This window comes from Podarcis gaigeae (assembly GCF_964106915.1).
Source record: "Podarcis gaigeae genome assembly, chromosome: 3".
Taxonomy (NCBI): Eukaryota; Metazoa; Chordata; class Lepidosauria; order Squamata; family Lacertidae; genus Podarcis; species Podarcis gaigeae.
Genome location: NC_139680.1, coordinates 8,166,469 through 8,181,565, shown reverse-complemented (window position 1 = coordinate 8,181,565; position 15,097 = coordinate 8,166,469). Strand labels below are relative to the sequence as shown.

General features: G+C 45.6%; 1 protein-coding gene and 1 long non-coding RNA gene across 2 annotated transcripts in view; one reads left to right on the top strand and one right to left on the bottom strand.

The window, feature by feature from the left end:
- WDFY2 (WD repeat and FYVE domain containing 2) overlaps positions 1–12,834 on the bottom strand; it is a 42,927-nt gene extending 30,093 nt beyond the window's left edge. The window contains exon 1 of the mRNA XM_083730653.1: positions 12,589–12,834. Coding sequence (XP_083586779.1) covers positions 12,589–12,731 — 143 coding nt within the window. The 5' untranslated portion in view covers positions 12,732–12,834. The remainder of the gene's footprint in view (positions 1–12,588) is intronic.
- LOC310840863 lies at positions 7,589–8,342 on the top strand. Its single transcript, XR_014562219.1, has 2 exons — positions 7,589–7,829; positions 8,134–8,342. It is a non-coding gene; the product is annotated as an uncharacterized lncRNA (long non-coding RNA).
- Positions 12,835–15,097: the final 2,263 nt, after the last annotated feature.

The following is a 15,097-nucleotide window of genomic DNA, read 5'->3' as shown; positions in this document are numbered from 1 at the left end:
CCAAGCCAATCTGAAGTCATGTTTGTGTTGACTTACAAACCTTGATTTGTTCTAGCTGTGGCCAGGTGTTATGTGCCAACGCCTTTCTGAACCATGGTTTGCTTACAACTTAGTAAACAGGAGGGAACGGAATCCAATAAGTTTAAGAACTGGAGTCCAACTCAAGGAAGGCACTCCCACCCAATCCCTTTAGTGCAAGATCAGGCAGAAAGGGTTCCCGAGGTGTCATCACAGTCAGCAGCAGAAATGACACAGGCTTATGCAGAAACTTTTAATTACACCAGGCAGCTTTTCAATGGTACCATTCAGAGACTACCTAAAGAGCAAATCAAGTACAGCAAGAACATTAGCAGAAGGGATTTTTATTAGCCAAACCTCTGACTAATCCAGGGGCAGACCAGGAAAGACTTAAAAGGTGAATTATTTTTAGAGGAGGAAGGTCGTAAGAAAATAGGAAATGCATTCTCCAAAGCATGCCCTGGCTTTGACAGAGGAGTCTAGTAAAAGCAAGATACTTGCAAGCTATGTAGTCAATAGATATTATCAGGCCCTGTTCTGAAGCAAAAAAAGCACAGTTCTCTGGTTGCCTTCTTGCAGATATTTTTAGAAGAGTGCCCATGCACTGTATTTTACATGAGCATCTAAAAAGCATAACACATGCATGCAAAAAATGTGTACTTAAAATCAGAGAACTGTAGAGTTGGAAGGGACCACGAGGGCTGTCTAGTCCAACCCCGACAATGCAGGGACCTTTTGCCCAACGTGGGGCTCGAACCCACAACCTTGAGATTAAGAGTCTGAAGCTCTATTGACTGAGCTTCCCAGGTGTTCTGCACATGTCAGGCAGGTCGACAAAGAGGCTGAAGGGGAGGAAGGAGGCAAGTCTTATCAACACAACTCATTAATTCTCATGGAATTGTTTTGTTTACCTAACAGTCTGGTTTCACAGGCTGATTGAATAAAAGTCATACAACTGACTTAATCTGTTCCCAACAGACTTCTCCAGACTAAGTTTCAAATGCAATGCCCATTGCTTTGAAAATTACTAACATGTGTATGTATGCATATGTGTATCTAGATGTATAGACAGACAATGTGTATATAGTATACATACAGTGGTACCTCTGGTTGAGAATGGGATCCGTTCCGGAGGCCCGTTTGCAACCCGCGTCTGCGCGTGGGTCGTGATCTGCCGCTTCTGCACATGTGTGTGGCATCATATTGTGTGTCCGCACATGCGCGAGCAGTGAAACACAGAAGTAACCCGTTCCAGTACTTCCGGGTTGCCGTGGGACGCAACCTGAAAACGCTCAACCCGAAGCAAACGTAACATGAGGTATGACTGTATATAAAAAGGGCACCATTCACCTAAGAAACCCTATCAACAAAAGCCCTGTTCAAGGGCTTCTGCTTGCATAATGGCGGTTCCTCCCTTCCCCTGCAGGCCTCCCAAAATTGTCTTGCGGGTGTGTGTGTCAAGACAACCCCCAGATCTGCACGCGGGGAGAGCGGCAGGAGACACTTCCATCTGGCAAGCTGATAGGTTTGTAATGGCAGAATGTTAAATATATATATTGCTATCTACAGATATTCCAAATGAAAAATGATTAAGATTTCCAAAGATGAAAATTTCCTTCCTAACTATCCAGGAAAAGTAAGCAAGAGTTCAGCACGAAAGCAGAAGCACAGTCATAATGGCAGTGCCTCTCAGCTACCCTATCCCTCAAAGAAGGACCTCATCATGACGATTCTGTCGTTCCTGAACCCAGAAGCAAGGTCCTGTTCTCTTCATGCGGCAGCCACGAGAGAGAGAAAAGGCACCTCTTGCGCACACCCACTTCCAGCTCGTTTAGCACACGGCAAGATACCTGGGAGCACCACACCATTCTAGGAGGATTGTCATTTCAAGTGTCACTTCTGAAGCATTGCTGGGAATCTCTCTGGTACGCAGTGAAGTGAAATCCCAAGAGCCACTTTCAGTCTGAATTAAAGCCTTTAGCAGGAGATGCACAGAACTGCCGCCCCCCCCCCCCGCAGGATTAAGTCAGCTGTGAGCTGAGCTTTTTCTCCTTCATATTTGTTCCACTGTCTGATCAGCTATAGTTTCCAACTCCTCTCTCCCTGCCTCTTCCCTTTTTTATTCTTCCCCTTTATTTTGGGAAGCTGCCCTTCTTATTCCATCTGCTTCACAAATGAACCCCAAACTCTCAAAGAACTGTACAACTGACTTAATTGCATAATATACCTAGGCTAGGGTCTATGTGATCACAAACAAAGGTTTCTGTAGCAGAAGGGAAAATAGATTGTGACTGTATTGTGATCCTTTTTATTCAGCAGAACCTCAGGGGGAGAGAGGCACAAAGAATGGCAACTCCAAGGGGCTGGTGGGAATCCTTTAGTCCAACAAACAAGTTCTCTTTTTAAAATTCAAACCCCAGTTCAAGTCAGACTGCTACATACAACATTCTGCATACATATCAACTTCATATTCTGCTGTCGTCTTATTTAATTTATTTGCTGAATTTATATACATCTATCTTACCGTGTGCATGAATTAGATTTGTCCTGGTTGTTTGATGCTATCCTACCAGCTACGGCAATGGCTTACCACTCCAGAAGGGCATGGTAGAATGTGATGCTAATATCCAATACCAAGATGAAAGTCTACCTGCTTTATGGAAGTGAGCCACAGGCAATTTACAATTTCCAGGAGCCACATATGCTGTGACAGGAAGATTTTGGGCATCACATGGCAGGACAGTCTCAAAGGTGGGCTTTCCCAAACCCACATTCCCAGCACGTTCACACTCTTGTCTCAGTGACGTCTACGCTGGCTTGCCCATGTCTACAGAATGGAAGATGGCAGGATCCTCAAGGGAGATCTCCAGGGAGCTGGCTTCAGCCACCAAGCCTGTTGGCAGACCAACTCTGTTACAAAGGTGTCTGCAAACAAGACTAGAAGGCTGGCAATAACAACCATTGCCATTTGAGAATCCCTTGCAGACGTCCCCAGCACCCGGAGACAGTCACGGTTGTGTATCCACAGCAGTGACCAGCAGAGGAATGACTGCTGGGAGGAGCAGAGAGAAGAAACACCATGGTGCATCTGCAGCAGCACAATGAACACTTTCACCTGCCCGAGATGCAACAAAACATGTCCCTCCCGTGTCTGTCTCTAAAGCCACAGCAGGTGTTGTAACCCCAGACGCAGAGTCTTCCATTGTCTCCCAAGACAAGACGGATGCCAACAACAACCATAGACACTGTTCAAGGACGCACTATTAGTCTCCTCCACTCAATCCGCCAGAGCCTTTCTTTGCGTGCAAGGGAAGTCCCTAACACACAGAGGTTTTGAGACCCACCGGCTACCCCATTATGTGGATTATGCCAGCTATATTATCAAATTTAGTTTAACAACTTTTTCAGATTTCTCACAAAGCCTCCCACGTTTTGGCACTGACCTCCTGCTTAGCACAGCACAATGACTTTTCTACAACCTAAGCATTCAGGAAACAGATGCCACCATGGAGCAATCTTCCAGGCTGCCTACCAATTAACTCTGAAAAGGAAGCAAATTGTGATTTGGAAAAAAACTAAGACACAACTAAAGGTAATCAAGTTGTACTCAGAGTAAACCCACTGAAATAAACACACCGGTAAGTAAGTTACAGCCTTTAATTTCAATGGGTCTAGACTGAGTGAAATCACCCAATGTTTGGAATTTGTCCTGAGCCTGGCCACATCAGTCTTTCACATACCCAGGGTTAATCAACAAAGGGACCTATTAATAAATGGAGAAAGTTTGTTATGCACCTTGAGATATTTGTATAGGCTGGATTACAAATCTATTTTAAAAATCCTCTGAGATTACTGAAATTTAAAAATGATACACCAATAGATCAATTTCAAGAGAAAACAGCACAATTTTTATTTAACTTATTAAGCATGTGAACACATATACCGCTTTGTGTGTGTTTAAGACAAGATTTTTTTATTAAATACCAATGCTTAAAATTTGGGGTCATCTTATACACGGATAGTGCTGAGATGAAACATGCGATTGGTGGCTGCCGCAAGCTCCAGGAGATTGTCATCGGCATTTAGTGGGGTGAATGGTGGCTGCGGCAAGGTCTGCTGCGGCAATCAGACGTGTGATTGTCGGCTGCTGGTGGCGAGCGGTCAGATGATTATTGGCTTCGTGGATGCATATGATTGGCATTGGTGGTCAGGCGGGTGAGCAATTGTTGGCAATGATTCCCCAAAAAAGCTCAACAACTCTGGGCAATCCCCCCGAAAAATGCAATCTTTGTGCAATCTTCCCTCATTTCCTCTATTTTGAGTCCCAAAAAATAGGGGTTGTGTTATACACGGGGGAGGGGGGTGTTATACATGGAAAAATATGGTACTTTGAATAACTGGACTGTAGGAAAACAAATGAGAGCTAAGTACAACCTCAAGATGCAAAGAAAAGATACCAAACAATATTGGTAAGAAGGATCTAAGCTCCTGATTCCCAATAGGCTCTCTTTTGCCAAGTTAGTTTCAGAAAGTCATACTGTGTTCTTAAAAAGGCATACAGCAGAACAAATTTGAGTCGTATCTGGAACAGATTTCCTCTCATGCAAAGTTACTACTTCTTTACCCTGTAGTTCCCATGAACCCCCAAATCTGCTATGGGTGATTGGTAGAACCTGCAGAACAAGTTGGAGGTGCAGAACAGTTTGTTCATCTAGGCCAGGCATGTCCAAAAAAGCTCAATGATAATGATCACTGCAAGATCGCGGTCTCTTGGGAGTTGGACGCACCTGATCTAGGCTGATGATGAGACTTCAAACGCAATCCTAGCACCTGGGTACCTTCAGCTGGTTGCAAGTGGCCAACAGCAAAATGTGCATGGCAAATTTTGAATGTTGGGTATGATCAAAATTAGAATCACATCAAAGAAGGGATTCAAAATCTTATCTTAACAGGGCACATGAGATGGCCCATTAGCAGGCAACATTTCATCAGTATTACCAAATCTGACACTTTTATCATATGCTTTCATCTTTCATTAAGAGATTATATGAGTTTTAAAATATTTATCTCAGCTAGCTACCAATCAATCAAAGGGAAATTTGAATGTGATTTATAAAATTACCAACTTGCTTTTTAAAATGACCATTGCTAACAAGGCCAAAAAACCCCTTAGTTATAAAATAATTGCCAACTTGGGAATTCTTATCAACAAAGATGGGAAATAGGCCAGTTAGTCCAATGAACCTAATTTTTTTTCTATAGCTGTGGTTTCCAAACCACAGTCTGCAAAATTCATTCAGGTGGTCTTTTGCATTTCTATAAAAAATACAATTAAAAACCATACAGCACCTAGCACAGTGCATTACCCCTGCTACAGCAGGCAGAAAAACCCTTTTAAAGGAGGGAAATACAGCTTAACAAGTCTTCTCATTCAGATTGGTTGTAATTTTTGTACTAAAGGATGTTATCATAATTCAGAGTGTTTACAACATCTTGTTAGTTTGATAGTGTGGGAAGTATTTAAGATAGTACAGTAGTTTTATGATTCTTTGATTCCATACTTGGGAACCAGCTCAGGGTAGCTTTGGTAGGTTATGTACCTATGAAACAACCTGCTCAAAGCATGTGCCCTCCAGATCTTTTGGACTACAATCCCTTCAGTCCCAAACAACCTTTGTAGGCAAAAACATCTGAAAGGGCACCAGGCTGGGGAGGCTCAAATGCCAGTGTTTAACAATATCTTCATTAGGCCTAAAAGAAAAGCCACAAACATTTTGAATGCTTTTAGAACTCTTTGTTTGGCAAGATGTTACTAAGTAGGGAACCACGGGGTGAAAAATAAAGCTTAGATAATTGAGGTGATTTTAATATGTTTTAGTATTTTAACTTTTGTATGTTCTGCAGTACGGCTGTGAATTTTTCTTGATTTTCTTGTTTTAACTTTTTGTAAACCGCTTTGAGGTGCCTTTTTATTTAACAACCAGACTTTGTATAAACGTTATGAAACAATAAAGAAAATAATAATAATAACAATAACAATAATGTAGAAAAATTAGGCTAGATATTGTAACCATGAAGTCCGACAAAATGGAGACCGCAGCTTCTGGGTGCTTCTTAGATCATATTTTGGCTCATAAAAGGATTTAATTCTACACTGGGCACAGAAATATCGCCTCATAACTATAGACTTATTCAGTTCCACGCAGCTCTGGAGAAAGAGTGATTACGGAGATCATTTTGTTACTGAAAACACTGATTGTTCTATGCATTTTTGGCTTACATCAGCATAATACTGTCAACAGTTGAACACAAATCTGTTCTTTCACTGAGACATTCTAAAAGGGAAAAAACTACTGGTAATAAGAAGAGTCTTGCTATATTTTTTTTAAAAAAGAAACCAGGAACTAAATTGAAATAATATAATGCCTTTACAAAATCTGTTCCATAGGTGGATAATCAAGACAGTTTTAGGAAACCAAATCACCAGATGATGTTGAAGTTACAGTCCTTTATTTGCACAAACATTTTTTAAAAAGCTTTATCAGAAAACCTATGAAAGAACTACAGAACCTGAACCCGCAAAATAAGCTTTGTTCTATTCCATATCTATTATCTCCTTTACTGGGGTGTGTTCTCTTCAAGGTCTACAATTGCTTTCTCTAAACAAACTGCCATACTTGGGTAATGCTAATAAATGTGATGAACCCAGGTTTGGACAACAGGACAAGCCAAGGATTTTGGTTTGTTGCTTGCAGAGACAGTAGAAGTGGGGACCTCTGAGCAAGTTAAGTTAAACATTAACCATGGTTTATTGCGACATGCCAAGGCAGCCAGTTTAAGATGTCACATAACAGAGAACTGACAAAACAAACTTTATGACTCTGCCTTGGTTGTTTTATTCTGCAAGTAATGCTGAAGGAAGAATAGTAAGGCATTCATTACCCCTAAGTTTAGCAAAGTTCCCCAATACAAACAGGGCTACTTAAGGTCATTAAAGAAGGCCCTAAAATTTTCACAAACTTGAAAAGGATCAAATATTAGATTATATGCCTATAACCCAGGGCCAGCAACCATAATCACCTAAATCAAAGTGACAAAGCCTTCCTATTCAAGGCCAATGACCATCACTGGAGTCCTCCTGACCTAGTTAAGGCATCAGATTTTACTTCAGTTATATTCACAAGCAGCACCAAAGCGCAAAATACCGTATTTTTCGCCCCATAGGACGCACCTAGTTTTTTTGGGGGGAAATAAAGAAAAAAATTATTTCCCCCCCAGAGCAGGCTGCTATCCGCTAGCCGTGGGAGAGCTGCACGACTTTGCGCTAGCGGAGCACTGCGCGAAGCCCAAAGCTTGGGGCGTGCTGAGCTCAGCGCGCCCCGAGCTTCTGGGTGCCGGCAAGCTCTCCACTAGCCGTGGGAGAGCTACGTCTCCCACGGCTAGCGGATGGCTTCCTGAAGCCTGCATTCGACCCATAGGACGCGCACACATTTCCCCTTCATTTTTGGAGGGGAAAAAGTGCGTCCTATAGGGCGAAAAATACAGTACATTTCTGTAAATAGAGAAGCTGAATAGCAGTATTCACTGCAACTGTAAGCCAGACTAGGAAGAAGCATGTAGCAAGCTGTTTCCATTCTCATGTAGGCCAAGGACGGCCAATGTATTGTACAGGCAGGGGGGGTCTGTGTACAGGCACCCTTGAACAAAAGCAGGAGGGGCCATATTGCTCTATTCATCAGAAAAGCCATGTAATAAACGTGGATCTGAGTGACTTTCTCTCATGCTATGTTGTTGTTTAGTCGTTTAGTCGTGTCCGACTCTTCTTGACCCCATGGACCAGAGCACGCCAGGCACTTCTGTCTTCCACTGCCTCCCGCAGTTTGGTCAGACTCATGTTTGTAGCTTTGAAGACACTATCCAACCATCTCGTCCTCTGTCGTCCCCTTCTCCTTGTACCCTCCATCTTTCCCAACATCAGGGTCTTTTCCAGGGAGTCTTCTCTTCTCCTGAGGTGGCCAAAGTATTGGAGCCTCAGCTTCAAGATCTGTCCTTCCAGTGAGCACTCAGGGCTGATTTCCTTCAGAATGGATAGATTTGATCTTCTTCCTGATTGAGCAGTCTCATGGCAAGGCCACTCCCCAAGGCAGAGCACAATTCACATGCGCTGAGATGTGCACCAAAATGGAATAGATTGAGGGATGCTTATTGAAAAGGTGAAACACTATATTGCCCCTCAGGACAGAGTTAGGTCAGGCAACACAGTGTCTCCTTTTCATCGTTTCAACCTTGTATAAATTTGGGCCTTAGGTATCTTATTAGCCCAGGGGGGAATAAAAGGAAGATGCTTTAGAATCATGTGATTCTTGAGTAGTAAAGACTCATCAAGCCCACATTCTTTGTAATTAAAATACACACACCCAGCGACAAATCCAAACATGACTGCTCAGCTGTGCAAAAAGCAGTCCTCATGATATGGCATCTTGTTACTTAACCACCCGAAAGCAAGGCTTTGAATTAACATTATGAAAACAGAGCAGAATGCTCTCACTGGAAGGGGTTTCCTGAATCTGCAAATCTAAGAACCGACTGCCCAAAAGGCAGAACAGCTGCTGTACTACAAAGCTGAGACCCAAAATAACCCCTGATCAGTCAGAGAAAGGTGCATTATTTTCAACCTTTGTGCATTAGGAAGGTACTGTGAAGCATCTAAGACATGGGTAGGCAAACTGAGGCCCTGGGGCCGGATCTGGCCCAATCGCCTTCTCAATCCGGCCCGCGGACGGTCCAGGAATCAGCGTGTTTTTACATGAGAAGAATGTGTCCTTTTATTTAAAATGCATCTCTGGGTTATTTGTGAGGCATAGGAATTCGTTCATCCTTCCCCTCCCCCAAAAAATATATAGTCTAGCCCCCCACAAGATCTGAGGGACAGTGGACCGGCCCCCTGCTGAAAACTACCTACACATTTTTTTGAAATATTGTGCTCGTAGATCCAAAATGTATTAGCCTGAGTAAGTGGTGAGTTTTTTTCAATTCACAAAACACCTCTGTGGCTAATACAGATTAAAGATAAAATGAGGTTGGTTTTTGACAGACTGGGGTAATAGACTAAAATAAGAAAGCCAACCACAAGAATGAATTATTTTTCAGCAACCTTTCCAAGTGAAAAGTTATATTTTAATGTCTCAAATAGCAGACTGCTTAGGGAGGTAATTTATAGATGCCTTTTGGAAAGTAATTAAATACCTGAGAAGATAACAATGTTAACACCACAATAATGATAGCACCTCCAGAATGTGTCACATCACCAGTCACTGGGCTGCCCAAATATTTAATGATAACACAACTCAAGCACATTGATGCAATGAAAAAAGACAGTGATATGCAAATAGAAATTATGTCTATATATTTTTTTTAAATTAAAGGTGGGTACTAACTATATCATATTACACTTCTGATGGAAAAGCCCCAGACAGATTATTATCTAAGAGCTGAGTGAGCATAGTTCCTAGAATATCCTCAGTTCAACTTCCAGTCTGAAAAAGAACTTTATCATCTTGTCTAAGATTAAAACACCACACAGGGGACTAGAAAGAGATCACAGGAGATAGTAAAATGAAGGGGTGGAGAGGCCAGAGGCAAGGTGGCCGGTGGAAGCATGCAGCAAGGCAATGGACTGAAAAAAGAGGAACCCGTGAGAAGAGCTGGAAAGTGAGACTTGAGGAAAAGCACAGAACGGACAGAGAACAGGGGAAGAAGGCTCCAGCGAGACAAGGAACTTTGGAGAACATGACAAGCTGCATTGCACCTTACCACAGACAACATTTCAAGTTGCAATCTCCAAGTTTCCACTTAGCTGACACATACATTTATCCTATCAGCAAAAAAAAATAGGATGTATAACAGAGTTCTTAAGAAGCAATGACTGCTGGAGCTGGAGAAGAAAGTGCAAATGGGACCAAACCTCACAGAACAGCAGGCTTTGCAAGCGCCTGTCTCATCAACATTGCAAACAGATGCATGAAAGTACAATTTGTCATCTCCTACTTATTTTAAAAGAACACTGTTGGAAGAGGGCTGTTTTAAGTAGAGAATGAGGAGGAAAAGCCCCCCCCCCCACTCTTCATACCCTTCTTCTGCACTAACAGATTCTTCCCTCTCAAGCTATTTCCAGTTTGTTTCCACACTCTACTTTCACAAACATGGGTTCAGCACTGCCCAGAGGGAGCAGCAGTTGGGGCTAGATAGGAATGGAGACGTGGCAGGCAGAGAAAGGCTAAACCAGCCCTCACACTGCAGCTTTTTCCCTAAACTGGCCCATCTTAAGCAGCTTTCTTTTCTTTTCTTTTTTCATTTTAAAGGCGATCAGGGCCTTGTTATGTATCCACATGCAATGGTAACTTGATCCTGACAAAACGACAACAACAAACAGTTATGCAGGAAAGGAAGTTTGCCTGTTGTGGCTTCTCCTGGGACTGCAGTACTCAGCAACCTAGGAAGAGCAATGCAGGCCATCAGACAATGTGCAAAGGTGGTGAGATTAAATGTCACATATTGATTTGAACCAGCCAGCCAACTGCTTGGCTGCAGGTTTGTAGGCGGAGTATTATTGCTGTGCTAGAAGACAAGATACGCAAGCAGGTAAACCAATACCATTTTTTGCTTCTGTGTTGCACCTCTGAGGAGAACTTACAAGCCTTTCAACTTTCCTGGGAGTCCATATAAAAAAATACCCAAGAAAGGAAGAGCTCAGTCAAGAACAGAATCCAAATGGATCTTCTCAATTTTGCACCCCCTTTGCTTGGCGCTCTTTGCAGGGCAACAGCCTGAACCACCCTAAATCTGGAGCTGCCCACCACATACCAAGCTACCTTTTATGGAGTCCGCAGCAGCAATGGCTCTTCAGGGATGGAGACGGGAGCTTGGCCCACACTCAACACCAGGTGCTGAACCTGAAGCCCTCTGCATGGAAAGCAGGCACTCCATCCACAGAGCCTGGTTTACACTGGCCCCCACCAACAGCGCAGGACCAGGGGGTGCAAAAATTGTGCCTCTCCCCTCTTGCTCAGAGTAGTTAAGAACCCACCTGCCCAAAGCACCAGCACAGTTGCAATGGGGGCAGCAAAGCAACGCTTGAGAACTGAGTGCGAGAGGCAGGGGGCGTCCCAAATGGTACTGTCTCCTCGGGGGAAGAATCCAGCCGCTGGTGGGGGCCATTAATGCAGAACAGACCCGACCCTTACGGCCGGGGGGGGGGGGAGTCACTGGCAGAGAGCCAAAGGGGACCCAAACCAAACATCAGGTCCTGTATACCTGAAGGAGCATCTCCGCCCCCATTGTTCTGCCTGGACACTGAGATCCAGTGCCGAGGGCCTTCTGGCGGTTCCCACCCTGCAAGAAGTGAGGTTACTGGGAACCAGGCAGAGGGCCTTCTCGGTAGTGGCACCCGCCCTGTGGAACGCCCTCCCATCAGATGTCAAGGAAATAGGCAACTATCTTATTTTTTTAAAAAAAATCTGAAGGCAGCTCTGTTTAGGGAAGTTTTTAATATTTAATGCTGTCTTGTTTTTAACACTCGATTGGGAGCCGCCCAGAGTGGCTGGCGAAACTCAGCCAGATGGGCAGGATATAAATAATAAATTATTATTATTCCTTGACATCAGATGGGAGGGCATTCCACAGGGTGGTCACCACTACACAGAAGACCCTCTGCCTGGTTCCCTGTAACCCAGGGGTCAGCAAGGTTTATCTTGCCTGTGCCGGATCGGTCCCACGGAGATCCCTCCATGGGCCAGATCACGTGTGTGTGTGAGCATGCGCACCTGTGATTTTCAGCACCATGGAAGCAAGTTCCCGCACCGCGCTGTGCCAGTTTAGCGCAGCGCGCAAGTGGGCACCTCAGTTCAGAGGTGGCCCATGGGCCTTAGGTTGCTGAGCCCTCAGCAGATGGGCAGGGTATAAATAATAATAAATAATAATAATAATATCTCCATGGTCTCTCAGGGGGCATTATTATTATTATTATCCATGGTCTCTGGGGGGGGGACATTATTATTATTATTATTATTATCCATGGTCTCTGGAGGGAGGCATTATTATTATTATTGTCCATGGTCTCTCAGGGGGGCATTATTATTATTATTATTATCCATGGTCTCGGGGGGCATTATTATTATTATTGTCCATGGTCTCTCAGGGGGGCATTATTATTATTATTATCCATGGTCTGGGGGGGGCATTATTATTATTATTATAATCCATGGTCTCTCGGGGGGGGGGACATTATTATTATTATTATCCATGGTCTCTGGAGGGGGGCATTATTATTATTATTAGCCATGGTCTCTCGGGGGGGACATTATTATTATTATTATTGTCCATGGTCTCTCAGGGGGGCATTATTATTATTATTCTGCATGGTGTCTCGGGGGGGGGGCCATGCTGACCCCTCTCCTTGCCAAGGGAGCCTCGGGGCGCCTCTGCGTAGCCCCGACAGCCATCCCACCCCAGGCCGAGGCGCCTCTGGAACGGGCTGCCTCATGAAGCGCTGCCGCCCTCGGCCCCGCTGACCTGTCCTCCGAGACGCTGAGGAAGCCGTCCTCCTTGGGCACCAGCGCCGCCATGGTCACGGCGTGGTCCGGAGAGCCCTCCACCTGGCCGAGCAGCAGCGGCCGGCGACGGAGCGGCGACGAGGGAAGCGCCGGCGCCGCCATAGGGGGAGCGAGGGGCGGAGAGAGCCCAGCCGGATTCCTCCCTCAGGTGCAGCCGCTTGGGAAACCAGCAGCCGGCCCTGCCCGACCACGCCGCGCATGCGCGCTGCCACGGAGGAGGCGGCCGCAGAGGGGAGGGGCGGTGCCCAAGGGGGGCGGGGCTAAGGGCTTTCCAACGCCACCACCGGCTCCCCAGCGCACGTTCGGAGTCCGTTGGTCCCGCTTAAAGAATTCCGGGCGCTGCTGCTGGGAATTGTAGCTCCTCCCCTCTTCGTCCGCGTTCTCCGTCGCAGAGCGCATGCGTGGTCTACTGGTTTCCGAAGAAGCAGCAGCATCTGCGGGATTCTTGGCGCTGTCCGCCCTTTGGTTCCCCCTATGGCAGTGATGGCCAAACTTGGCCCTCTGTTTATGGGACTACAACTCCCATCATCCCTAGCGAACAGGACCAATGGTTAAGCATGATGGGAATTGTAGTCCCAAAACAGCTGGAGGTCCCTATGGCGTCCCCAGCGCTTCCCTCTAACCCGCTCCTGCTGGGCCAGCTGGAGTCTGGCTCTCCGGAGCCCGCCGTGAGTGCCCCGGGGGGCTCTGGGGCTTCCTCGGCGTCTCGGAGGAAGGTGAGCCGGAGGGACGGGGCGCAGGAAGGGTGTCAGAGGCAGTGCTTCATGAGGCAGCCCGTTCCAGGGGCGCCTCCTCGGCCGGGGGAGGGGGAGAGAGCTCCCTTGGCCAGGATATCTGGGATCAGCATCGCACCCCCCCCCCGAGAGACCATGGGCAAAACACTCAAGATGTTGGCTTTGGGCACCCTTGGGCTCTCCCCCCCCCCCCAGCCAGAGGGGTCGGGTCTCTTCTGCTGCGCCCCCCGGCTGTTGCAACGGCCCCCACCAACGGCTGGATTCTTCCCCATCTTTCAGCGCTGCTTCGGTGCCTCCCTTGCAGCAGCAGATTTTGAGGATCATGGGAACTACTGGAGAAAGAAGCAGTAACTTTCATAGAATCATAGATTTATAGAGTTGGAAGAGACCACAAGGGCCATGGAGTCCAACCCCCTGCCAAGCAGGAAACACCCTCAGAGCACTCCTGACATATGGTTGTCAAGCCTCTGCTTAAAGACCTCCAAAGAAGGAGACTCCACCACACTCCTTGGCAGCAAATTCCACTGTCGAACAGCTCTTACTGTCAGGAAGTTCTTCCTAATGTTTAGGTGGAATCTTCTTTCTTGTAGTTTGGATCCATTGCTCCATGTCCGCTTCTCTGGAGCAGCAGAAAACAACCTTTCTCCCTCCTCTATGTGACATCCTTTTATATATTTGAACATGGCTATCATATCACCCCTTAACCTCCTCTTCTCCAGGCTAAACATGCCCAGCTCCCTTAGCCGTTCCTCATAAGGCATTGTTTCCAGGCCTTTGACCATTTTGGTTGCCCTCCTCTGGACACGCTCCAGTTTGTCAGTGTCCTTCTTGAACTGTGGTGCCCAGAACTAGACACAGTACTCCAGGTGAGGTCTGACCAGAGCAGAATACAGTGGCACTATTACTTCCCTTGATCTAGATGCTATACTCCTATTGATGCAGCCCAGAATTGCATTGGCTTTTTTAACTTTGCGCAAGGGGAAGTCTGTTCTGGGTACAACTCTTAAGGTTCTTCTGATGTACAGTGGTACCTCGGGTTACATACGCTTCAGGTTACAGACTCCCCTAACCCAGAAATAGTACCTTGGTTTAAGAACTTTGCTTCCGGATGGCAGCAGGAGGACCCGTTAGCTAAAGTGGTGCTTCAGGTTAAGAACAGTTTCAGGTTAAGAACGGACCTCTGGAACGAATTAAGTACATAACCAGAGGTACCACTATATGTCTTTTTAAGAACACAGTATGACCTTCTGTGGGACGTGGGTGACGCTGTGGGTTAAACCACTGACGCTGTGGGTTAACCGCTGTGGGTTAAACCCACACATTACTACTGTACTTAGCTCTAATTTATTTTCCTACATACCTGTTACTTAAAGTGTGTGCGTTCACATGCTTAATGAGTTAAATAAAAATTGCTCTGAAAAAAATGATCTCTTGGTGTGTCACTCTTAACTTTTTCATACTGTGTTTTACCCAGTAATCTCAGCAGAGGGTTTTTTTTTTTTAATTGTAATCCAGCCTATACAAATAGATGAGTCTTTGCTGAAAGAGGAGTGCGAAAGTGCTGGGAATGTGGGCTTGGGAGAGGCTATCATTGTTTGAGATTCTGCCCTGCCATGTGACAGGGCAAAATCTTCCTGACACAGTGCCTTCCAACTCTACAGTTCTCTGATTGTAAGTACACATTTGTTGCATGCATGTGTTATGCTTTGTAGATGCTCATGTAAAACACTTTGC